The 25645-nt window shown below is 45.9% G+C and overlaps 1 protein-coding gene and 1 pseudogene across 1 annotated transcript; one reads left to right on the forward strand and one right to left on the reverse strand.

Moving 5' to 3' along the window:
* Nucleotides 1–19791: 19791 nt before the first annotated feature.
* On the reverse strand, nucleotides 19792–21407 carry LOC105887602 (histo-blood group ABO system transferase 2-like). Its single transcript, XM_023516893.1, is given in 3 exon segments — nucleotides 19792–20616; nucleotides 20618–20653; nucleotides 21333–21407. Coding segments are annotated over 3 exon segments (936 nt in total).
* A 3108-nt stretch (nucleotides 21408–24515) lies between these two features.
* LOC105887603 lies at nucleotides 24516–25645 on the forward strand (annotated as a pseudogene).

The raw sequence follows: 25645 nt of genomic DNA on the forward strand, positions 1-25645 counted from the left end.
TCTGATATGAGAATGGCTATACCTGCTGTCTTTGATTTCCATTCATGTGAAAAATGTTTTTCCATCCTTTCATGTTGAGTCTCTGGGGGTCTGAATTGTAGATATGTTTCCTGGAGACAGTAGATAGTCAAGTTGTATTTTTTCATCCATTCAACTAGTCTGTATCTTTTGAGAGGAACATTCAGTCTGTTAATGTTAATTGATAGCATTGATATGTGGGATGTTGGTCTGTTCATCCTGTTGGGTAGTCCCTTGTTTTGTTTTGTTTTTTTTTTTTTACCTCATGTTCTATTGTTTTATAAGATTTGTGAGTTTGGTTTTTTAGGTGATTTTACAGTATCTATCATGCTGATTTTTGTATATTGCTGTTTTGAGTATTTATGTAGGGCAGGTCTAGTTGTGACAAATTCCCTCAATTTTTGCTTGTTTAGAAAAGATTTAATTTCTCTGTCAATTATTAAACCTAGTTTTGCAAGATTCAAAATTCTAGGTTGGCAGTTGTTCTATTTAAGTCAACTAAAGATAGGACCCCAGTCCCTTCTGGCTTACAAGGTTTTCTGCTGAGAAGTCTGTTATTGTCTTGATGGGTTTTCCTTTATAAGTTATTTGATGTTTTGTCTTTTTACTTTTTCCCTTCATTCCTAGTTTTATTACTGTGTGTCTCAGGGATGATATATTTTTCATGAATCTTACTATTATTCAGTGTCCATCTTATATCTATATGTCTGCACTTCTGGTGATAACAGGGAAGTTTTCCTCAATAATTTCCTTAAATAGGTTTCTATGCTTTTAACTCTTTATTCTCCCTCAGAGATACCTATAATTCAGATGTTAGTTCACATAGTCTCATATGTCTCTCAGTAATTGCTCAGACTTTTTAAATACTCTTCCTTGTCTCTTTGAATAACTGGGTCATCTCAAGAACCTTGTCTTCAAGCTTGGAGATTCTTCTCCTTGGTTTAGCCTATTGTTAAAGCTTTCTGCTGTGTTTTGAAATTACAATTTTCTTTAAGTTCTATTGTATCCTTTTTTATGTTGCCTAGTTCTCTAGTGACCTATTCTGTTTTCAGATAGTATGTTGTTAGTATATAAAAAATGAAACTGATGAGTGGTGCCTGTGGCTCAGTGGGTAGGGCACCGGCCCCATATACCAAGTGTGGTGGATTAGAACCTGGCCCCGGCCAAACTGCAATAGAAAATAGCAGGGCACTGTGGCAGGTACCTGTTGTCCCAGCTACTTGGGAGGCTAAGGCAAGAGAATTGCCTAAGCCCAGGAGTTTGAGGTTGCTGTGAACTGTGATGCCACAGCACTCTACCCAGGGGGATAGCTTGAGGTTCTGTCTAAAACAAAAAAACAGAAAAAGAAACTGACTTTTGCTTGTTAACTTTGTATATTGTAACTTTACTGAATTAATGAGTTCTCACAGTTTTCTTATGGATTCTTTGGGATTTTCTATACATAAGATCATATCATTCACTAACAAGGATAGTTTTACATTTTCCTTTCTAATTTAGATGTCTTTCATTTCTTTTGCTTGCCTACTTGCTCTGACTTTCTGAAGTTGAAAAGAAGTGGTAAAAGCAGGCACCCTTGCTTTGTTCCTGATCTTAGAGGAAAAGATTCAGTCTTTCACTGTCTAGTGTATGGTATCTGTGGACTTTGTTTCTATTAGTCTTTAGTGTATTGAGATACATTCCTTTTAACCTAATTTGTTGAAATTTTTTTCTTATAGAAGGGTGTTGAATATTGTCAAATACTTTTCCTCCATATATTGAGACAATCATGTGGTTTTTATCCTTCATTTTGTTAATGTGGTAAATCACATTAATTAATTTTCATGTGTTGAATTACCCTAACATCCCAGGGATAAATCCCACTTGGTCATGCTATTAAATTCTATTTGCTTGTATTTTGTTAAGGATTTTGGCATCTGTGTTCATCAAAGTTATTGGCTGATAGTTTTCTTATACTGTTTTTGTTTAGCATTGGTGTCAGGGAAACTATGTCCTCGTGGCTCGGTGCCTGTGGCTCAAGTGGCTAAGGTACCAGCCACATACACCTAAGTTGGCGGGTTCAAATCCAGCCTGGGCCCACCAAACAACAATGATGGCTGCAACCATCACTGGTTGCAAAAAAGAAAAATAGCCAGGCATTGTGGCGGGCGTCTGTGGTCCCAGCTACTTGGGAGGCTGAGGCAGGAGACTCGCTTGAGCCCAGGAGTTGGAGGTTGCTGTGAGCTCTGATGCCATAGCACTCTACCCAGGGGGACAGCTTAAGGCTCTGTCTCAAAGAAAAAAAAAAAAGAAACTATGTCCTCGTAAAATTAGTTTGAATGTGTACCCTCCTCTTCAATGTTCAATTTCCACACATTTGTGAATTTTCCAGTTTTCCTTCTGGTGTTAATTCCTCATTTCATTCCACTGGAGTTAAAGAAGATACTTGGTACTATCATAATCTTAAATTTGTTAGAAATTGTTTTGTGACCTAGCATGTAGTTTATCCTGGATACTATTTTGTGTCTGCTTGAGAATAATATGTATTCTGTTGCCATTGAGTAAAATACTCTGTGTATTTCTGTTAGGTCCATTGGTCTTTAGGGCTGTTTAAGTCTTATTTCCTAATTGATCTTCTGTCTGAATGTTTTATTCATTATTGAAAGCTGGAAAGTAAAGTCTCCTACTATTATTGTAGAGCTTCCTTTTTCTCACATCAATTCTGTCAGTGTTTACTTTACATATTTACGTGATCTTATGCTGGGTTAATATATGTGTATAATTGTTATATTTTCTTAGTTAATTGACCCCTTCATCATTATATAGTGTCCACCTTTGTCTGTTATGGTAGTTTTTGACTTAAAGTCTATTTAGTCTAATATAAGTATAGCCACCTCTACTCTCTTCTGGTTATTATGTATGTGGAATATCTTTTTCCATCCCTTCACTTTCAGACTGTGTGTGTCCTTAAATCTAAAGTGAGTCTCTTGCAGACAGCGTGTAGTTAAGTAATTATTTCTTCATTTAGCTAGTTTGTCTTTTGGGGAGTTTAATCTATTTATATTAAAGTAATTATGAATAGAAAAGAGTTTACTATTATAATTTTGTAAATTGCTGTTGGTCTAGTTTTATTAACTTCTGAAGAATTGATATTAATCCTTGGTTTCATGTCCCTTTCACCAGCTTCTGTACCCTTATTATTACCCCTCTAGCTTTAATTTTGATATATTCATCCATCACTCCTACTATATCATAAATTCCTTTCAGGCAAAAGATATCTTTCAACTCTGTGTACAATATCTAGTGTAGAATCTAAATAAATACTTAGTAAAGTAATAAGTACAAGCTAAGAGAAAAGCTTATGTTTTCTTTTCCCCCCAACCAGCCTCAGGTGGCTCTCCTAGATTATGAATTGTATTAGAAAAGATTGGATTTTCAGGTTTTAAGTTTTGTGGAAACATAGCAGAACTCTATAGTCAGCCTGATCTAGGTGAAATTATAAGTACTGTGATCTGCTATTTTAGGGGTTTACAGTAAAGACTTTATCCAGATATTTTCTTGAAAAGGGGATATTTTATGATTTTTTTTATGGAGCATGAAAACACTTCTATATAATATATGATGTCCTAGACTTAAAATTTTCAGTAAGTACAAAGCAGCCATAAGCTTTTCTTCCTTTGTTCCTCTAGGCCCAAGAGCCTATATGCCGTGCCCATACTTTCCAATTGGGGCATGAGTGTGTGAGGATGATTTTCTTAAGTCTGTATGAATTAGAAAGACACAAATGAAACATTTAATTACTTTAAAAGACTAAAATTGGGCCAGGCATGCTGGCTCATGCCTGTAATCTCAGAATTTTGGGAGACTGAGGCTGGATGATCACCTGAGGCTAGGAGTTTGAACACCCCCCCCCCACACACACACATCTACAGAAAAAAAAAAAAATCCAGGCACAATGGCTCATACCTGTAGTCCCAGCTACTCAAGAAGCTGGGATCACTTCAGCCTAGAAGTTTGAGGGCAAGGGAGCTTTGATTGTCACACTGTACTCTAGCCTGGGTGATAGAGTGAGACACTATCTTCAGAGGGGAAAAAAAGAAAAACAAAATTGTCTAGCATATTTTCTTAACACATATCAAGGTAAGCTGGCCTACATCAAAGTCTAGAGTGATGGGAGAGGAGCACAGAGGGAGGAGGCAGTGGAGAATCACCTATCCCTTCCCCCTCTGAACTCTACTTTCTCATGGTGGCTGAACCTTACTTTTTTAATTTTTTAATTTTTTAATTTTTGAGACAGAGTCTCACTATGGCTGCCATGGCATCACAGCTCACAGCAACCTCAAACTCTTGGGCTTAAGTGATTCTCTTGCGTCAGCCTCCCAAGTAGCTGGGACTATAGGTACCCACCAGAATACCTGGCTATATTTTTGTTGCCATTGCTGTTTAGCTGGCCTGGGCTGGGTTTGAACCTGCCAACCTGGGTATATGTGGCCAGTGCCTTACCCACTGAGCTATGGGTGCCGCCCTGTCCCTTCAATTTAAAATAAGAGATTTCAGGTGTCAGGATGTGCAGTTGTAAAGTGTGGCTCTGTGCCACGTCCCATTTGCTGAACCACAGAGCTTTGAAAAGCTAAGCCTGCCTGAAAACATCATCACACATGTAAGTCAAACAGCCAAGACACATGAACAGAGAGGATCAATGAATAAGAACAAGGCTGTGTGTGTGTGAGAGAGAGACAGAGAAATACAGAATGGCCATAAAGTTTGTGTGCAATTGAAAATAGTTTTAAATTTTAAATTGCACACAAACTTTATGACCACCCTGTGTATATATAAAATCTGGGTAAGAAATAAATGGTGTCTTTGACATAAATAGGCAGGAGAAAAGGGAACAGCCATAGGCAGTGGGGGTCTACCAGTCTGAGACTAGAGGAAAACTGGCAAAGCCAGGGATGCCATGGTGGATACTTACTAATCTTTCTCTTCTCTCCACAGTAAACCACTATTTCAAGGCCAGTGTGTTGACTTCTGCTCAGCCTCATCTAAAACCTTACACATATCCTTTGAAATAGACACAGACACCCTGAGGTGTTGGGCCTCCAGCTTGCTCTAGGATGAGAGAGGGCAGGTTAACATAACTAGAAGGGGCTGAGCCTCTTCCTATTCTTGGCAATTAGTGGTTGCCCACCATTTCTGTGTAACTTTTGCTTATAGTTGCTGAGATATTGTTTCTTTCACTAGAAGAATATGAGTGGTTTGGTCATCCAACACTTCTGTCTCCAAAGAAACCCTGGGCATGAGATCAAGGTGCCCCAAGGCAAAACCACTGCTTGCCATCCTCATGCCAGAGGAACATCTGTCTTGAAAGCAGCTAAAAAAGTGCTGAGGCTTTGGTGTTCACCACTCCAAGTCAAAGGGAAGACTCTGTCTAGGGCCCAGGGCAGAGTGAATGCAGAAATAGAAGCGTCTTCCTACGAGTGATGCTGTTAACAGGTATGTTCCTGTGACACTGTAACAGACATGCTCTGACCATGAGCACCTCGACTGCTCTGAATTATAGTGGGAACAGAAGTGTCCCATAGCCTCCTCCCGTTGTGTCCCCTGCGCTCTGGACCACGTGACCAAGGTGTTCCACCAGTAGCAGCTCTGATCACAGATTCGGTGCCAGCCCCTCAAACAGCACAGGTGGGTCTCAGTGTGTCTGATGGAAGGAACAGAAGTATCTCGTGGCATGTGTTTCTTCTCAGTGGTGCAGGTTTCTCCAATAGTAACATGTTTGCTCTGGCCCAGGAGGGTCCCAAGTTCCCAGACCTTATGCAGGAAGAGAAGACTCTCCAAACACAGTTACAGCTTTCGTTCCTCCCACTGCAACCTGTGTGCTCTGGACAAGTGGGACCCAGGTTGCTTTGACCGTAGGTAGGAACACAAAAGCCTCCAGACGGTTTCAGTGCCAGCCCCTTCAACTGCAACAGATGTACTTTGGTCTGATGTGGCCCAGGTATTCTGACTAGAGGCAGGAAGAGAAGTAGATACCTTCAGCACAGCTATGGGGAAAGAGCTGTTGCTCTCCCACTGCAACAGATGTGCTCTGGCTGGATGGGTCTGGGGGATCGGAACATAAGTGAAAAGAGATGTGTCTTCTGGAACATGTTCCTGCTTACTGATGCTGCATCTTCCAGTGGTAGCAGGTGTGTTTGGGCTGGGCTGGCACCAGGAGCTCTGACTATAGGCAAGAAGGAAAATGTTTCCCAGGACATTCGTTCTCAGCAATGCTGGCCTCTCTGATTGCAACAGGGGTGCTGTGGGCCAACAGGATCCTGGTGCTCAGGTCTAAGCTTCCCCCATCATGAGCTGTGGTGCTGGGTGTCCCCTCACCGTTCTGCCCCAAAGCTGAGTGCTCTAGACATGGAGGTGGCATCTGGGATATACATACTAAACTCAAAGCTCCCACTGCCTATAAGGGCTGCAGATCCCACAAAGGCAAATGGGTATGGATTAGCATTGGCAAAAGGTGAGGAATGATCCTCAATGCTGTGCTGATGGCACCCAGTGACAATAAAGAATGGCTGCACCGATGGAGAAAACAACCAGGTGCCACCATAGGCTGCGTGGGTGTCAGTAGGGATGTGAAAGGATGTCAAATTCCTGGAAGCTGACTGAGGGGGGTTGTGTTGCCATTGGTTTCCATAGCTGTAGTAGAGGTAAAATATGGAGAGATTTAAGAGGCTTTCAGGTTTCTCTAAGAGAAAGAGCTGTTAAAGCTCAGGGAGACACAGCAAGACCAAAGATGAAAAAGACTGGGGAATGGGCATCATCAGAGTCGAAGGCAGGCTTGGATCCGGAGTCTGAAGAGCAGCACCCACTCCCGTAGCCCAGACCAGATGGGGCATTGTGGAGAGTAGCCCCAGGTCAAGGCCCATTAGGACCCCTAGGTTTCAGCTGACAGGTGTTTCCTGGCTCAAAAGGTTAAGGTTGAAAATTTAGTTAGGGCTGCAGACCATAAAAGCGGGAGGGCGGGTTGAGACTGTGGCCTTTGCAGGGGATACCTGCTCTACTCTAGGCTGGGCCTGGTTAAACGGGAGGAAGCTTACACTGGCTCCTAGTGGAGACATGAAGGTGAAAGCTCAGAGGGCAGAGCGGCGTCCATATTGGTTGTAATAAAGTCCAAAGCATGCTGGGAAACCCAGTCTGCAGATGGGCTGACTGGGATGGTGGAAGTGACTGCAGAAGCCATGGTGGGTTGGCTGAAGACTGGAGTAGTGAAGGAAGGGACTTGAGGAGAGGTCTGTAAGAAAAACAGAGGAAAGTTGACACACCCAGGTGTGTGTGACTATTTAGGAACCTGAGGCCTACACAGGGTGGGCTTTAAGGAGTGGAAGATCCTGCAATTGTGACTGAGGGACTGGAACGGAAAGGGTCTCCTGTTGCATTACCAAGTGAAATACTACTTAATAGGGCTCTATTTTTGTTATTAAGTGGAACACTTCATATAGGTTGGAATCCAAAGTGAGAAACAGCAAAGGGAGAGTCAGGACCTGTGCATCTCGTTTCTGCTACAGAATATGTACAGGGGCAGTGAGGGTGGGTGGCCTGACAGGTCAGCCACGTTAGGGACTGCTAATTTGGTGGTATCTGGAACTTGTAAAGAAAAGTGGCCAGTGGCAAGGTAGCTGTCGTCTCCACAGCAGGCAGGGAGAACGAACAGGCAGGCTGCGCAGCACTGCTGTCTGAAGGGGCCTTGTTTTTATCCTCCACATCTTGGTGTTCCCTTAACACTCAGCACCCTCCAAGTCCAGGCCTTTAGCCATTGCTGTACAAGAAAGGTAGGAGGCGGGCGACATGCTCCTTCATCCCACAACAGTGGCAATAGCAGCAGCAGTGGCACTGAACATTTGTTTACAGAGCCTACGACTGGCTGGTGTGAGTGAAGAATTTCTCTTTGTCGGAACACATGGAAGCTTTTCTCTCCAAGTCAGCATCTTTGACGTCAGTGAGGCTGGAGAGCTGAGCTAATGGTCTTCATCAAGCTCTTCCTTTCTCAACCTCTCTGACAGCAGGAAGGAAAATATGGCTGGGTCACTTCTACAAAAGGGGCAAGTGACCTCCTACAGGTAGAATGGGCTTTGGTGAGTGAGCTCACAGAAGGTCTCTGCGGTGACGTACCGAAGCCGTGTTGTGGGTTCTGTGCAGAGGCTGCATGTGAGACTCCAATGGTCGTTCGGGGCCTAGATGCTCATGGTGTGCTCCTACTGTTTGGGGGGCAATTTTCCCTGATAATCCTGCCTTTTAGACACTAATCATCTTCCACCTTTAATATCCCTTTCCTCTGTGTCACCCCACTCTCTGTTGAACAAAGATCTGGAGACTGAGGCCTCACAGAGATAGGACGGCCTGATTAGGTGACAAAGGGGGAGAGTTACTTTGTGCCTTGGAGGGGGGATCTTTGCCCTTCCCGAGTGGCTACACCCTTTGAAGCACAAGCAGATGGCAGCGTCTTCTTCAGAGGGTCCCCTCAGGACCTCAGGGAGTGCTGAGGCCATCTGGGGGGACATCACCTTTTAGGTGTGTAAGGCACAGGATCCAGGTGGAACTTCCAGTGAAAATGCCAAAGAGAGACACCCGGGGCAGTGGGGTGATCCCAGACAGAAGAGGAACAGGGTAGGTAGGGTTTTCAACAGTGTAGTGAGGGGCCGGGCAGAGTGAATGTGAGGCTTGCCGAGAAAGTTGGCTATGAAGGACATACCCTGTGCTGTCAGGTCCTGGGAGTGTAGTGAAAAATGTAAAAGGTCTCACTTCCCACTCATTTGTGGCAAACTGCACCGTTCAGCCTGCTGCATGTGACGCATCATTGGAACATGAGACAGAGAAAAAGCACACCAGCTAAGAGCATACCAGCGACGGCCGCGAGGAATGAGCTCCAAAGGCCCAAGGGCAGAGTCGCTCCCTGGCCTGAGCCCCAGCAAGACTTTTACGCTTCCTCACTTGCCCACTGCCAGTTGCAGGTGTTTGGCATCAGACAGTTCTGGCGGTGCAGTGGGACTGCTCAAGACCGTGAATTCTGAGAGCCTGCGTGACAGTCACCTCCCAGGGCACCACGTCTATGGGCACCTCAGCACCACAAGGTGAATTTACCTCAGCCTCCTCTTTCCAGGCAACCAGCACAGATGACACCAGTTAACCCCCGCAGCTGCCAGACCCGGCCCCTCCACGCTGGTAGGTCAAGGCTTGCAACTCCCACTTCCTCCAGGGACCTTTTCAGTCCCTGGACCCAGGTGCACCTTTTCACCTTGAAAAGGCTAATGTCTCAAGGATCCCTAGCTGGACTCAGCCCTAAGTTTTCTGAGGTAGAGATACGGATATTGCCCCACAGCATGCCCCTTCCTGGCAGGCCGGCGGTTCATCACCATTTATCTTTACAGATGTAGTGAGAGAGCACTGAAGCCCTAGAGCCTCCAGATCACACACAGGATATTGGCCCATTCAGAATTTGAACCCAGGCTGTCTGATTCCCGAGCTCATGCATTTAAGCACCAGACTATGGTGCCTCCTCACGCAAGCACCATGTGTTACCATTTTTTTATATTCCTCAGGGTACTGCGTACCATTAGGCATCCACAGTGAACACAGGCGCTGCCTACCAGGAGCCCTTCTTTGGCTCAATTCATAAATCACTTGCTGACCACACTGGCCCACAATTTCATTAAAAGATATAGGGCAGGGACCACCAATTGTCAGCCCACCCCTATCAGGCATTTCTCTTCAGTATGAGCCTAGTTGCAAACCGCACAGCTGTGAGCAGTCTCCCCAGTGCCTGATGGGCACCGGGCGGGTGCTGGATCTAACCTGGGTACAAGCATTACATCCCAAGGGCACCAAGATCTCAAGGAATCCCGAAGACCAGCTTTCAGTGTTGAAATTAACAATTGCCAATATTAACTTTTCCATCCCTTGATTGTGGTCCTACTTTTTTTATATAGAGGACTTTTTAAAAACTCCTCTCTCAGGCACTTTGTAGCAGGGTTCCATAAATTATAGCCCAGGGGCTAAATTTGGCCCACAGCCTGTTATTGTAATGCTAATGAGATTAGAATGGTGTTAATTTTTTTTTAAAAGGTTGTAAGAACAAAACAGAAAAACAGAAGAATGTGTGATGGCAACCCTGTAAAAACTGGAGCCTGTATGTCCTATCTGGTCCTTTACAGTAAAAGTTTGCCAGCCCCTGTTCTGTAGTTTTTGGTACATTGGTCTTAAGTGGAATTTGCTGAACTTCTTAATTGTTTTGTAAGGTTTTTTTTTTTTTTAAATGCTGTTGTAAATGGTGTCTTTTAAATTTTAGTGTTCAGTTGTTTACTGGTAGTATATAGAATATACAATTGTTTTTTATATATTGATCCTGTATGCTGGAACACTGTTGGATTCAATCTCTATTTCTGGTAGTCTTGTTTTAGATTTCTTAGGATTTTCTATGTACACAGATAAACTTTAAATTGGTTTTTATCGGAATAAACGTTAATTTGGAAAACATCGCTGTGATGTCAATTCTCCCCATACAAGAGGATGATTTAGTCTTTCATCTGTTCCAATTTTATTTTGTACTTCCCTATAAAATGTTGTACCTGGCACTATGATACAAACATTTACTGTTAAGTCTAGCAGAGCACCCAGCACTGAGCAGATGCAAAAATCAGGATTCGAAACAAGCAAACAATGAAATGCCTTAGTTCACCCAACAGGTCAGAGAAGAGCCAGGACCCTTTAGTCCCAAGTTCCAAGTTTATCTATATGTGACCTTAATTTGTACCAGTCAGACTTGGAAAAAACAGATGTTACTTATTATTCCCCTTCCTTTTGAGGGCCATGCTCCCTGGGGCCCGACACTGCTCTGTGCTGAGGAAAGTAGGAGTCAACCTTAGTTTCTTACAGTCACACAACCTGACCTTGTCTCTGCATTTTAGCCTCACAACTAGCATGCTGGTAGATAAAATTATTCCGCTTGATGCATTGAGAAGTAGGCTTTCCAGTGTCCTGTCACTTGCCACAGGTGGAAGATCCTGAAAGTGATACTTGGAGAACCTGAGCTCGTTCCATGACACCAGCATTCCCTCAGGACAAGCGTCTCCATGCACTTTCTCCGGTCCTGGGAGACGAAGACCAGGCAGAGGTCCTGCTCTCGGTAGCAGAACACAGGAGCAGCCTAAGCGTCGATGCTTAGCAGCCATGAAGTGCAACCTTGCAGAAATTCCCAGCCTCCTCCAAAAAATGACAGAAAGTCACAAATGCCACCAGCAGACTGAAAAGGCTTATGATGAGCTCACCCAGGTTACCTCCAGAGTCATCTTTCAGTCACTGGAGTGGTCTAGAGGCTGAAAGGAGATTCTACAGCTAGAGCCAGAGGAAGTCTTTCTTTCTGTGGTTGTTAACACCATTCTAACCTCCCAGGCCGGTGAACCCTGGGCTGATGCATATGTTGTTTTAATTGTATCCTCATTTTACAGATGAGGAAACAGCCTCAGAAAGATAAACCAGCTTGTCTATGATCATGTACCTAGTAGTGACATATCCTGCCTGGTTCTACATGTTGTTGTTCTGCTCCTAGGGGTGAAACACCAAGGTGGATGGCATGAAAAATAAACTCTTACACTTATTTTCAAAGAAACAACCTATGTGAAGAGAGGCAAGCCACTTCACATGCCAAGAGGTAGCAAGAAAATGGTGCCCCAACCTAAAACCTCATGATTTTTTTTTAGCTATTTGTTCATTTTTTTTTTATAAAGTCATATACACATAGATCACGAATACATTTATGCATATGTGGGGTACAATGTGTTGATTTTTTTAATACAATTTGGAGGGCTTACATCAAACTAATATAGCTTTCACCTCATTTACTTGATTATTGTGTCATGGGGTTTTTATTGTATCTTATCGACATTTCAAATAATATTGAAATCAAGGTAATCTGAGGGTAGGGGAGGAACTGTGACCATACTCATGACACAACCAGGGTAGTCTTGTGTCAACATCAAAGCCTAAGGAAACAAAGTATAGGGAGGTAGATAAGAGCATTATGTTAAAATTGACCTTAAAAAAGAACATACATTAATGGGGGTAGGAGGTAGGGGAGAGTAAATGCTAACTACTGTATTTTATTATGTTTTTCTTTTTTGAGACAGTCTCTGCCACCCTGGGGTTGAGTGCCATGGTGTCATAGCTCACAGCAACCTCCAACTCTTGGGCTCAAGTGATCCTCTTATCTCAGCCTCCCAAGTAGCTGGGACTATAGGTGCCCACCACAACACCCAGCTAGTTTTTCTCTTTTTAGTAGAGGTGGAGTCTCAGTCTTGCTCAGGCTGGTCTCGAGCTCCTGAGCTCAAGCAGTCAACCCACAGGGGCCTCCCAGAGTGCTAGGATAACAGGCATGAGCCACCTCATCCAGCCCTCAACTACTTGCTACTCTAAACTACTGGTCTATTCCAACAGGCCCAAATGGACATTTTCTAATATGACTTAATCAAACTGCTTCAAACCAGTCAAGCATTCTGTCCTTTTTTTGCTGTCTTCAGCTTTCAAGGTTAAGGAAACAAGCTCTTGCCCCTTTTTGTTCCTTAACAATTGTTTGACTGTTTTTATTTCTTTTACTTCTAGCCTCACAAGTCCCCACACTCTCAGTAGCTACATGCACCACATGTCCTCACCATCACCCACAATGTCCTGGCAGGCCCGGCACAGCACAAAGACCCTGGGCAGGCTGAGCTGAGCTGCAGGTGTTTTGTTAGTATCAGCTTGTGAAGACCCAGTCAGCATGCTTAGGAGGGCAGAGGGAGGTCCAACACACGTCCTGGGCCTACAACATACATCCTGTACCCCAGGATCACCTCATTCATCATCTCCAGGGATGAAACATTCTCCTAGGTCATTCAATTCCGTCTTCAGTGAGAACCCAGCCCACAGTGCAGAGAGGAGGCTAATGTCAGATCAGGATTACAACGGCTCCTTAATTTCCCTGTAACAAACAGGAGACTGAACACTTGCCAAGTTTGGGGCAGGAAGGAGGTGAGGAGGTGCTTGAGAAAATGCTGGGGCTGAACCCGGTGCCTCTGAGTCTGGGTCTGTGTGAGGAAACCTACTGTTGCTGTGAATCATCTGTCAGCTCTATCTTAGAAATATTAAAATTGTTATGTTTCCCCAGCTCCTACTGTCACCTTTGCTTCCTGGTCACATTCTCCCCTCACCTATATTGACGCTAAATGCAATACCCACCCAGAATGTGGAGCTAAAAATCATGCGGTGGGGACCAGGACAGGCAGGCTAAAAATTAATCCAAAAAACTATATTTTGCCTCAGTTCAAGTCCTGGAGTAAAGTATGGGGATCTGGGCCTAATTGGGGTCCCTTGATCTTCAGACCCACCTACATTCCCTGGACCAGGCCCCAAGGCTGGGTGGATACCACCTTCTGGGCTCTGGGTCCATCATTGGCAGGGCAGCTGCAGGATTTGAAAACATACAGGTTTCCTTCAAGCCCGATAATGCTCCCATTTCACCAACCACCTGGCTTCTGCCAGCAGCTTCTTGCTCCCTCTTAAAGGAACAAATTCTTGGAGTCCTTCTTTATTCCCAGTAGATTTAGTCCCATCTCTTCCACAATCTTGGCTTTTTCCTTAAGTGAGCATGAACCCAAGATGGGCTTGACTTTCACAGTCAGGCCAAGAATATCCATAAGAAGACCAAGTGTGACACAAACTCTGCATCAGAGATTCTGACGGGTTCCCTGGGATCAGCTGCCCCCACCCCAACCCCGGTCTCAGCAGAACTAGCAAGTTTCACTGAGTCAACGTGTAAGTGGGGTGCCAAGGGATGTGGGAATAAAGCAGTCGGGACTCAAATGCAGTGGGAAAAGAGCACAGTTTGTTTAAATTACAGAAAAAGAGTACTTTTTAAAAAAATTTTTTGAAACAGTCTCAGTCTGTTCCCTGGGTAGAATGCCATGGTGTCATAGCTCACAGCAATCTCAAATTCTTGGGCTCAAGTGATCCTCTTGCCTCAGCCTCATGAGTGGGTAGGACTACAAGCATCTACCACCATGCCTGGCTAATTTTAGAGACAGGATTTCTCTCTTGCTCAGGCTGGTCTCATACTCCTGAGCTCAAGCAATCCACCTGCTTCGGCCTCCCAGAGTGCCTAGGATTACAGGTGTGAACCACCATGCCCAGCAAGAGTACATTTTTTTAAAGTACAGGTAAGCATAGACTTTTCCAGAGAGATTGGAAAAAAGCACACACACCCCCACACCCCACCCACACCCCCATGATTGAGAGGAGACGCCACACAAAGGCAGTACACAAGCAAAGTATCTCATCCTACCTCCTCTGGTAATTATCTGTAAAACTTTTCAGTGGTCCCCCAGGTCTGCAGGCATTCTTTTTTGTAGTTTTTTTTTTTTTTTTTTGGCTGGGGCTGGGTTTGAACCCACCACCTCTGGCATATCGGGCCGGCTCCCTACTCCTTTGAGCCACAGGCACCACCCAGGCATTCTTGTCTACTTCTCATTGGTCACAGATTATCTCAGCTGCCACACATGCCCATTTTTCTTTTCTTCTTATTGCTACCTCGCATTTTCCTGACAATCATATGATGGTGTTTTCTGGTCTTCAGATGTTTGCAACCTTTGCTGTGTCCAGTGTCCTATAACTGTGACCATATGCCGCTTCATGTCACAAGCTGGAAACTGCGTTTTGTAGAGAGCAGGGCGTACTTGATCCACGGAGTCACGAGGTACCTGGAATCAGTGTGTTGCTGGGCCCCTTTTAACTGTCTTATTTAGGAGTCTAGTCTTTTCTCCAACTTCCCTGTAGCTCCTTTTTATCTCTAATACTCCACCCACCTGAGAGGCCCATCCAACTTTTCCCTGCCCTGGGTCCTGACGGTTCAGCTGAGCCATCTCCTGTAGGGTAAGGAAAAAAAGACATTCCCCTGCACCTCCTGACCGCTGCCTGAGGGAGTAATGCAGCTGTAAGTTCCCCAAAAGAGTGGAGGAAGTTTCAAAGAGACAGAGAACTTCTTTGCTGTTTTTTTTTCCATCTATTCCGTCTGTCGCATATCCCCACCCTCAATCTTAGACTTCCATATCTAGGGACAGAGGGGTGACCACTCTGTTACAAGGCCCGTGGGGTAAGGAACAAAGACCTCTGCCTGCCCAATAGCCAGTGTGGAACTGAGACCCGGCAAGCACCCGGGAATGAGCTTGGAAGTGGATTCTCTAGCCCTTCTGGAGCCTTCAGGTACCCACAGCCCTGGCTGGTTGAATGGAACCTTGGGAGAGACCCTGAGCCCAAACCACCCAGCCCAGCTGCTCCTGATTCCTGATCCTTAGAAACTGCATGAGATGGCTGATGATACATTTTGGTACAGTGTGTTACGCAGCCACAGATAAACACTAAGGTAACCTGCCCAATATCATGCTGCTGATAAACAGAGGAGCTGAAATTTGAACTTGGGTTTATGAGAGGTCAGAGCACTGGGCTGACCATGTTGCCATGGTGACCCCACAGCATCTACTCTGCTCAGCCTGGGCCTGTGGTGAACCTCAGCTGAGTCTCGGGGTTCACTCTGGCCTATAGGGCTGAGAGTGGGCTGGGAATTGACCCCACGACTTCTGGGGCATCTTTCTCTCATCCCCAGGATAGGAAGTTTTCCCTATTTAATATTTCTGAATTATCTCTGTAAGCGTTTGTGAGGAGCTCATTTGAGGTATGAGTTAGGACCTCTAACTTGAACTTGATGTCTAAACTTTCTTTTTAGACTATGGGTCAGCAAACTTTTCTATAAAAGGACAGACAGTAAATATTTCAGTATAATATGGTTTTTGAAAAATGCCGTCTTGCTGGGAATGGTGGCTCATACCTGTAATCCCAGCATTCTGAGAGGCCCAGGTGGGTGAAGTGCTTCAGCTCAGGAGTTTGAGACCAGCCTGAGTATTAGTGAGACCTCCTGTCTAAAAATAGCCAACTGCTGTGGCAGGTGCCTGTAGTCCCAGCTAATCGGGAAGGCTGAGGCAAGAGGATTGCTTGAGCCCAAGTGTTTGAAGTTGCTGTGAGCTATGAGACCATGGCATTCTACCAAAGGTGACAAAAGGAGACTCAGTCTTAAAAAACAAAACAAAAAAAGGAAAACAAAGGGGGAAAAAATACCATCTTGACACAATTTTGAAGCCCTGACCCCTTCTTGAGCTGTTGGCTCACTGTACACTGTATACTCACCTTAATTACCCTAGACCAGTGGTTCTCAACCTTTCTAATGCTGAGCTGTATTTTCATTGTTACAAAGAGGTCATGACCCACAGGTTGAGACCTGCTGCCCTAGACAATGAGGGATGGCCCCTGAGCCTTAGAGCCCGTGGAAATCATTCAAACTGGCCAACCCTAAGGCTGCTTGTCCTTGCCTATGCCCACCACGGAACCTGCATAAAGGCACTTGTCCACAGCTCATGGTCTGTCTCTCCCTCTCCCTCCTGACCGGCTGTGCCCTTAGGTAATGCCCTGCAGCCCTGGGGAACTATGAGGGGGAAGATGGAAACCAGAAGACTCAGCTCTTCCCTGTTACTCTGCATATGGCCTGAACGTCCATCCCCTTTCCCTGCTACTCACGGGGTTAACTGGTGGGGCCATATGGTTTTGGCCACTCAACTGTGTTGTAGTGAAACTGTCCTTACAAATTGACAAAGGGGTACAAGGCGAAGACTAGGTAAGGGCCCACAGAACTCTGTGAAGGAGCAGGCTTAGCTAAGATAACGATAATCCACCATGGTTTCCTCATTTGCTTGATAACAGTCACAGTTCCCTCTGTTTGCTTCTTTACCTGGGAGCCTTGCATAACTGTCCATATAAGAACATCAACTGCTTGGAACCTAGGGCTAGTTTTTGAGATATCTTCCCAGTCCTGAATTCCAGGAATGGACTCACCTGGACCAAGGAACTAACTCAACTGGTCTTGGACACTCCACCCAAGGTCCCACATTCTAGTAATTAACACCATTTATTCAAAAGGGTACCCTTCCCCCAGCGTATGTTCCTGTCACTTCTGTCAAAGATGTGACTTCATTTTAGGGTTCTCTATTCTGTTCCCTTAATGTATGGCTATTTTTATTCTAGTACCATGATGTTTTGGTTATGATACTCCTAAAGCAGTGGTTCTCAACATTCCTAATGCTGAGACCCTTTAATACAGTTCCTCATGTTGCGGTGACCCCCAACCATGAAATTATTTTCATTCCTACTTCATAACTGTAATTTTGCTACTGTTATGAATTGTAATGTGAATATCTGATGTGCAGGATGGTCTGCACAGGCGACCCCTGTGAAAAGGTCATTCAACCCCCAAAGGGGTCTCAACCCATGGGTTTAGAATGGCTGCTTTAAAGTATAATTTGAAGTGAGCACTGTGATGTCTCCAGCTTTGTTCTTTTTGCTTAGGGGCCATTGACTATCTGGCCTCTGGTTTTGGTTCCATAAGAATTTAGAATTGTTTTCTCTAATTCTATGAAAAATGATGTTGGTGTTTTGATAGGGATTGCACTGAACCTGTAGATTTCTTTGGGCAGTATGGTCAGTTTAATGATATTAATTCTTCCAATCCATGAGCATGGGATGTCTTTTCATTCGTTTGTGCCATCCACAATTTCTATCATCGGTGTTTTATGGTTTTCTTTGTAGAGCTCTTTCACCTCCTTGTGAAAGCACATGTAAGGGTAACATGGAAGTAGTGAGGCTAGAGCCAACATGATACAGCTGGTCTGGTTGCTTTAGGTCCTAAGGGACCTTTACCTCCTGTCTCCTGTTCTTATTGTTAAGGGCCTAAACCCTTCGCCCACCTCCCCTCCCAGAACAAAAAGCTTACCTGGCCCTGCCCCAAGAGTTCCACCCACTAAAGCCTTACAACAACCTGTGGAATCTCTCTCCACCTATGGCCAGTATAAAAAGAAGCCCCCACCACTCTCAGATAAACCCCCAGTGCATCTTTGCCTCGGCAGGTCTCAGTCCCCATTCATTAAACTTGGCCTGAACCTTCTTTCCTGGTCTCCTCCCCGAGTACACCACCCAACCCCTTTCACTTACTGTTTTATACATTTAGCTCCCACCTTAAAGATGCCTATCTTGAATCGTTTAGATAGATTGATTTAAGAGATAAACTTTTGAATTAAAATGTTGTAATAAGTCACTGAATTAAGTCAATTATTATTTGGAATAGGAGTTGGTATGGTCTTTACTTTGAATTTTTATGTATAAAACTATGATTTTGGAAATGATAGAACAGAAAAGTCTTAGAGAGGCTACTCTCACTGTTCTCCAGAATCCCAGCCTCCTGACAAGTAGAGCTTGGTGGACCTGTCCCTATCTCTGCATATTGGCTGATAGTGACAGGCGTCTGGACCCTCTTTGTCTGGTAACAAACCCACCCCATAGTGGCATCTTGGTGTCAAGCATCTGTGTACACTTAAGAAAAAGCCCATCTGACTGCTCCAGAGGGCTTGTTATATCATGAGTTAGAACTGCCTGGCATATCTGATTGGCCCAGTTCTACAAAGAGGATTCCAATAGATTTTAAAGCCTCCTGTCTTATTTCTTTGTTATTAGCTTAATACATAATAGAGGAATTACCCAGTCACTAATTTGCTTCCTTATCAAGTGGAATTCATGTTTTAATACCTTGCCATTTTGTAGTATTGAACATGTGCTGTAATCTATGACATGCCTGTACTTCAGACATAAAACTATTTTTATCATAATATTTGTTTCTTTATCCACAGATATGTTTTATAGCTCTGGTTTTTGCCAGTATCTTGAACACTCACATGCCAACTCAGGCTGAGACCACTCACCCCATCTACCCTGAGGGATGTTAGGAGCATATAGTGACCAGCTCAAGGTGGTGGTGAAAGGGGTCTCTGAAAAGCAAAAAGCAGCCCCTGTCTATTATTCAGAGGGATTCTCTGAATAGCAGGGGGAAGCCTTCAGGTAAATAGTTAGAAACACAGGAAAGAACTTATTTAAGCAAGGAGGCAGAGGGCACTGGTGCTGGCTGAGAGAATGGGTTATGAAAGGGTGGGGAAGTCGTCTCTCCTGCAGAGTGAATTAATGCTGTGTCTGAAACTGATTTTAGAATCCACAACAGGTGATGATCTTACACTAGGGTCTTATCTCAAGTGCCAGCCAGGACCAAGGTAGGGGATTCTGATGCTTCCCAGGAACACTGGCTATGAATGATTTATAGGAGGGTAGAGAGGGGGTTGCTGGGACTATGCAAATTAAGAAAGAATATTACACTAGAAAAGGGTAGCTTTAGGTATATAAGAAGAAAATGTTGGAGCAGAGGTTGGTGAGCCATTTCCGCCACCCCTCTACTGTTAAGCTTTGTCTTAACTTCTGTAGAGCCTTTCTATGTCTTTCAGTAAACTCTGAACACTCTAATGTGGCCTAGTCTGTTTCTGTGGCTCTGTGTTTGTTAGCGGTGTGCCTTTCAAAGGAACCCACGGTTTAAAGCTCCAGCACGCTTTCAGTGGCAACTCAAGAACTGGCATTTGAGCTTCAAGATTCAGCCTGCCTACCTATGTGTCGGGGCTGCTGACTGGGTAGGGAGATGGGTGGCTGCCAAAACACGGGGCAACAGCAGGAGGCATCGGCAGTTTTTCTTCACCAGAAAAGAAAGAGAGGAGTGATATTCTTTCTTGTCAAACTGATTTTAAATCAGTATAGCATGACAGGAGGAAGACTAGGGCTGACTGGTCATTACTCCTCTCTGAACTAGAAATGTCCCTTACCAGTCTGTATTTCCTCGAGCTTCCTGGCAAAGACCAGAAATCCCCTTTGCTTTGTTTCAGAGGACAAGTCCATCATGTGCTGATGGGCTAGTTCCTTCAGGTGCTCCTTATCCCACCTGTACTCAGGAGAGAGGACCTTGGTGGGTTTGTGGTGAAGCAGGTACTTGTTCAAATGGCTCTCATCGTGCCACTTGGCCTCGATGCCATTGGCTTGGTCAATCATCATCGCCTGGTGACAGGCCTTGGTCAGCCTGTAAACCTCCAGCACTGAGCCCCCAAATAAGGCTCCCGTGTAGTAAAAGTCCCCCTCGTCCTCAGGAATGTAGGCTTGTGACTGAGGCCGGCGTTCATACGCAAAGTTGTCCCGCCGAAACTTGAGGTAGCCAGGATGGAGGGTCCCAAAGAGGGACGAGAGGATCTCCACACCCACATGGTCACTGAACTTCACATCCACATCTGAGCACACCAGGTAATCCACCTCCCCGAGGAAGCGCTGCTGGGAGAAGTTGCTGATCACTTCCATGCGCCTCATGGAGATGTCCTGCCAGCGGGCGTGACTCTGGGCCTTGAGGATGACCATCTGCCTCCCTTCACGGAGCAGGACGTGAGGAACATGGTCAGGTTGGTCAGTGAAGATGTAATAGTTCACCCTGTGTCCCACCATGAAGTACCTCTCTGCGGTGTCCAGGAATACCCTCAGGAAAAGTGTGTATTTCCTCAGGGCAAACACCGTCAACCCGATGGTGGCATTCTGGAGCCGAAACTGCTCGTTGAGTAGGTCAGTGTTGAAGGTCCCCTCCCACACAATGGGAGCCAGCCAAGGGGTCACAAGGAGGACATCTTGTCTGGAGGGCTTTAGCACGTCTGGCTGTGGATACACTGTCCTTGGTAATCTTTTGAGTTGCTGCTGGCTGTGAAGTTGTCCAACAGCTTTGCTTGCCCCGGCTAGCTTGCTTTTCGGGTTCTGGTTCTGTGTGATCAGGTAACTATAACCACAGAAGGATAAGATGAGACCCACGAGCAGAAATGAGGTCACAGGTAGCAAGGAGCGTTTTTGTTTTCCAGACAACACTCGAAGTGATTGGGCCATGCCTCCAGGACCAATGGATGCTGCCTTTTCTCTCCTCCACACTGCAAGGGCACTCACCCCTCATCAACCCTCTGTGCTCAGCGGTCTCCCCAGGGCAGGGTAAGGCTGAACTTCTGAACCCTGAGAGGTCTGCACCCCACTCCCTGCCCACTACTCCAGCAGCGTAGGCTCCACCAATGCTGCTCCTGTTGCGGGGGGGCACCTGGGCTTGGGGACACTCCAGGTAGAAAGATCCACGTCCTGGTGGACTGTGATAAAATCCGTTCCAGTTTCAGGCTTGTCAATGTCCCCCGGGGCAGCACTTAATCAACAGACAACTAGAACTCAAGACCAGTGTTCAGGAGAGAGGTCAGGTCTCTGGGAACAGGCTCAGGGGACTGGCTCAAGGCAGGCCAAGGGCAGAGATTGTGATGAAAGCAGGGCAGAGCAGGCACCCCTGAGGGTCGGAGCAGGTGGCCAGAGGGCTTGTGCTCTGGCCTGCCCTTGACATCCATTAGCTGCGAGACCATGATCGAAGCCAGTGGATCTTAGGTGTGCCACAAACACATTTTACATATCATTCATAAAATTCTTTTCAAAGAAGTTCAAACCACAGTACATGTTTTTTTACACCATTTTTTGGATCAACATAATTTAGTGTGCCGCTGAAGTTTAACTATAAGTTCAAGTGTGCCGTGAGATTTTTTTTTTAAAGGTTGAAAAACACTGGATCTAAGCACTGAATTTCCTGAAAAAAAAAAAAAAGTCCATAAAGTGGAGACTACGCATGACCATCCTTCAGCCCTGATCTGGGTATTGTGGTAAAGGAAAGAGACAATGTATGGAGCAAGGATCCCTATTCCTACCACAATCACTTGAGATCTGCTGAGCATTTACTAGTGAGGTGTCAGGGCTTACACTGTTGTTAGGCCTAGGCTGCTAAGCTTACTGTGCGTCATCTTCCTCAGTCCTCACCGCAAGATTGGGGATCCATGCTACATAGCCCCCATTGTGCAAATGGGGGACAGCCTCAGAGAGCTGCATGGGCAACCCACAACCCACGGCCAGCTGGAAAGTGCTGGATAGGACTCTAGGCCTCCATGTGTTCCGACCCTTCGTCTCATTTATGCATTCTTTGAGGCGTCCCTTATCCCTGTTCTTTCACCAGTGAGGATCCTATCGTTCTCTTCCTTAAGTGTCCACCTCTGCCATCCTTCAGGTAAAGCCCTCAAGAAAGTGAAGCAGCACTGAGCCAGCACCGTTGTTGACTTACGGCTTACTGCTTTGTACCTCATATACCTCTTCCTACCATCCCTGGCAATTCCAAGGTACCTCCGGAAAACATAGCCTCAGGCACAGACCCTCCTGCACTGCTGTCGGAACAATGGCAGGTGAAAAAGTGTCCTATGGCCGAAGAGACGCACCTGTGCCATGAATGAGGCTGGCTGGTGGCTGGAGACGTGGATTGTCCATGGCTCTGAAAACTTTTCATGGCAGTTCTGAGTATAGCGTGAGGAAGAGGAGTAGAGTATACACCCATGAGTGTCTTTTAAGGGAGTGTCATCCTCTCTTTGTGGTCTGGAGGTGATATTGCCCATTTGTGCTACGGATAACACATCAGATCAACATACTGGGAAGACGTCAAAATTTCAGCCACCTGCTTCCATGGGAGGGCAGAAACAAGGCGTCAAAGAGTGGCTTCACGTGCAGGTGGCAGGTGCCTCCTACTTACTGTGGGACTCTTTTATATCTGTTATTGGACCCCACGGTGGGGGAGGCGGGGTCCGTGTCAGAAGCTTCATTTCCCAGGAGGCACATGCTTGGAAATGCACAGGACTCCAAGGCAGGGAGCATAAGAGATGACCCTGAGACCATGAAGGGCACTGGGTCAGCTTTCTTTTCCCATCTTTAAGGCTCTGGGGATCAGCTGACCTGGAGGCCTAAGGCAGAGCACCAAAGGAACCTGACTTAGAAAACGGCCCCACAGCCAGGCGTGGTGGCTCATGTCCCAGCACTCTGGGAGGCCGAGGTGGATGGATCACTTGAGCTCAGGAGTTTAAGACCAGCCCAAGCAAGAATGAGACCCCATCTCTACTAAAAATCGAAAAACTAGCCAGTCATTGTGGTGGGTGCCAGTAGTCTTAGCTACTCGGGAGGCTGAGGCAGGAGATCACTTGAGCCCAAGAGTCTGAGGTTGATGTGGGCTATTAAGCCATAGCTCTCTACCCAGGGCTACAGAATGAGACTCTGTTTAAAAAAAAAAACCCGCTGAAAGGAAATTCTAAAGAATAAACAAGTACAGCGTGGATTTGAGCACAAGGGAGGCCAACAGCCTGTTCTTGGAGTCTGGCTGATTAGTTGGCTTCAGTACTTCTCACCTGGCCAGGTAGCCATGGGCCAGTCACCCCACTCCCTGAGTCTGTTTCCCCATCTGTACAATGATCATGCAGCATCCGCGCCCAGGTTTCTTCTGAGCAGTCAGTAAGGTAATGCACATCAGGGTCAGGAGACCGATTCTAACCACAGTGTAAGGCTTGGTACCTACTAAGTAAATTCTCAGTAGAATTTTAAGCGATTATTAGGGAAATAACAGACAACCGTAACAATGATCTTTGATCTGAAGATCTTCTGTCTCTTCTGTCGTGGTCCCCAGATTAGGCTTGAAGCCAACATTAGTGAAGCCTCATCAGGGGGGCGGGTTGTGTTACAGAAAGGCAATTCCTGAGACAATGAGGATTGTAAAGGTGGAAAGGATTTATTTGAGGAGATGGCACCTGCCAGAAGAGGGAGGCATGGACAGTCTCAAATCCACTTCCCCCACCTGCAGGGTCAGAGGGTTTTTATGGAGATGAAAATGAATAATGCGTGAGGGGAGTGAACATCATTGCACGTTTGGGGTGGAATGCAGGGTACACAAGCTCAGTGAGAAATCATGCCATTACATACATCTCATGAACAAAAAATGGCAGATAAATCCCTCCCAGGACAGGAATTTTAGTATTATAGTGAATGAGCGGCTAACATTGGTCATTTTTTTTTCAGTCTTGTGCATAGTAGGTTTGGGGACACAATCCGTAGTGGCTATCTTTTGTCTTTTCTGGACAAACAGGTGATGTGAGCCTCTGTAGTCATCTCAAGGAGTTTCCTCCATTTGTGGGACAGAAACTCAAAAGGCTGTTTCAGCGGGACACAAAGTTACAAAGTTCTGGTCAGCAATTCATACTGGGCTGGGAAATTGAAACATAAGAGAACTACAAGAAATTTTTTAAATGTTTTCTTGCTTATGGACCTGGTTACAGATAGTCCTGACATTATGGATTTTCCAGGAAACTGTGCTCCAATAAAAGTTTCATAGCTAGTAAGAGGCCAGAGCACCACATGGCCAGACCCCCTGGTGGCTCCTGCCCTGCCCGGCTTTCATCACAGTCACTGTCTGAGACTTGCTCAGTGGCCTGTCTTAATTTAGTCTCTTGAAGCTGTTTCAGGAACCCTGACTTCCCTCCAACATTCTGGCCCAGAAGTTCTAGCTGTGTGTTAAGTGAATCCTGCCACCTGCTTCTTTCATAGGCCCTCAAACCAAAACTGAATTTACTGGGTTTCTACAAGCTCTGGAGTTTTCCTCCTTGTGGAAGCCCAGGATGGCCTGCTCTCAGGTGCCCTCACACCAGTATGAGGGATCAGGAAGAAGAGAGGGGGCACGGCACCTAATGGTCCATGCATTCTGCCTCACCCTGTCCAGAAGATGCCACTGTGGGCAGAAGGTTGAGGGGGAACAGGTGCCCTAATAGCATCTAAAGGATGAAACCTGCATTGGCCAGAAGTGGGGCCGTGGCTAGGCTGCTGTGGACATTGCCCAGGCAATACCATTTCCTTTGTCATGGGGACTTCTTCTTTTACCTTGTCCTTCTGTGGTTATAGTTACCTGATCACACAGAACCAGAACCCGAAAAGCAAGCTAGCCGGGGCAAGCAAAGCTGTTGGACAACTCCACAGCCAGCAGCAACTCAAAAGATTACCAAGGACAGTGTATCCACAGCCAGATGTGCTAAAGCCCTCCAGACAAGATGTCCTCCTTGTGACCCCTTGGCTGGCTCCCATTGTGTGGGAGGGGACCTTCAACACTGACCTACTCAACGAGCAGTTTCGGCTCCAGAATGCCACCATCGGGTTGACGGTGTTTGCCCTGAGGAAATACACACTTTTCCTGAGGGTATTCCTGGACACCGCAGAGAGGTACTTCATGGTGGGACACAGGGTGAACTATTACATCTTCACTGACCAACCTGACCATGTTCCTCACGTCCTGCTCCGTGAAGGGAGGCAGATGGTCATCCTCAAGGCCCAGAGTCACGCCCGCTGGCAGGACATCTCCATGAGGCGCATGGAAGTGATCAGCAACTTCTCCCAGCAGCGCTTCCTCGGGGAGGTGGATTACCTGGTGTGCTCAGATGTGGATGTGAAGTTCAGTGACCATGTGGGTGTGGAGATCCTCTCGTCCCTCTTTGGGACCCTCCATCCTGGCTACCTCAAGTTTCGGCGGGACAACTTTGCGTATGAACGCCGGCCTCAGTCACAAGCCTACATTCCTGAGGACGAGGGGGACTTTTACTACACGGGAGCCTTATTTGGGGGCTCAGTGCTGGAGGTTTACAGGCTGACCAAGGCCTGTCACCAGGCGATGATGATTGACCAAGCCAATGGCATCGAGGCCAAGTGGCACGATGAGAGCCATTTGAACAAGTACCTGCTTCACCACAAACCCACCAAG

This window comes from Otolemur garnettii, unplaced genomic scaffold (assembly GCF_000181295.1).
Source record: "Otolemur garnettii isolate 467f Iridium unplaced genomic scaffold, OtoGar3 scaffold00100, whole genome shotgun sequence".
In the NCBI taxonomy this organism is placed as follows: Eukaryota; Metazoa; Chordata; class Mammalia; order Primates; family Galagidae; genus Otolemur; species Otolemur garnettii.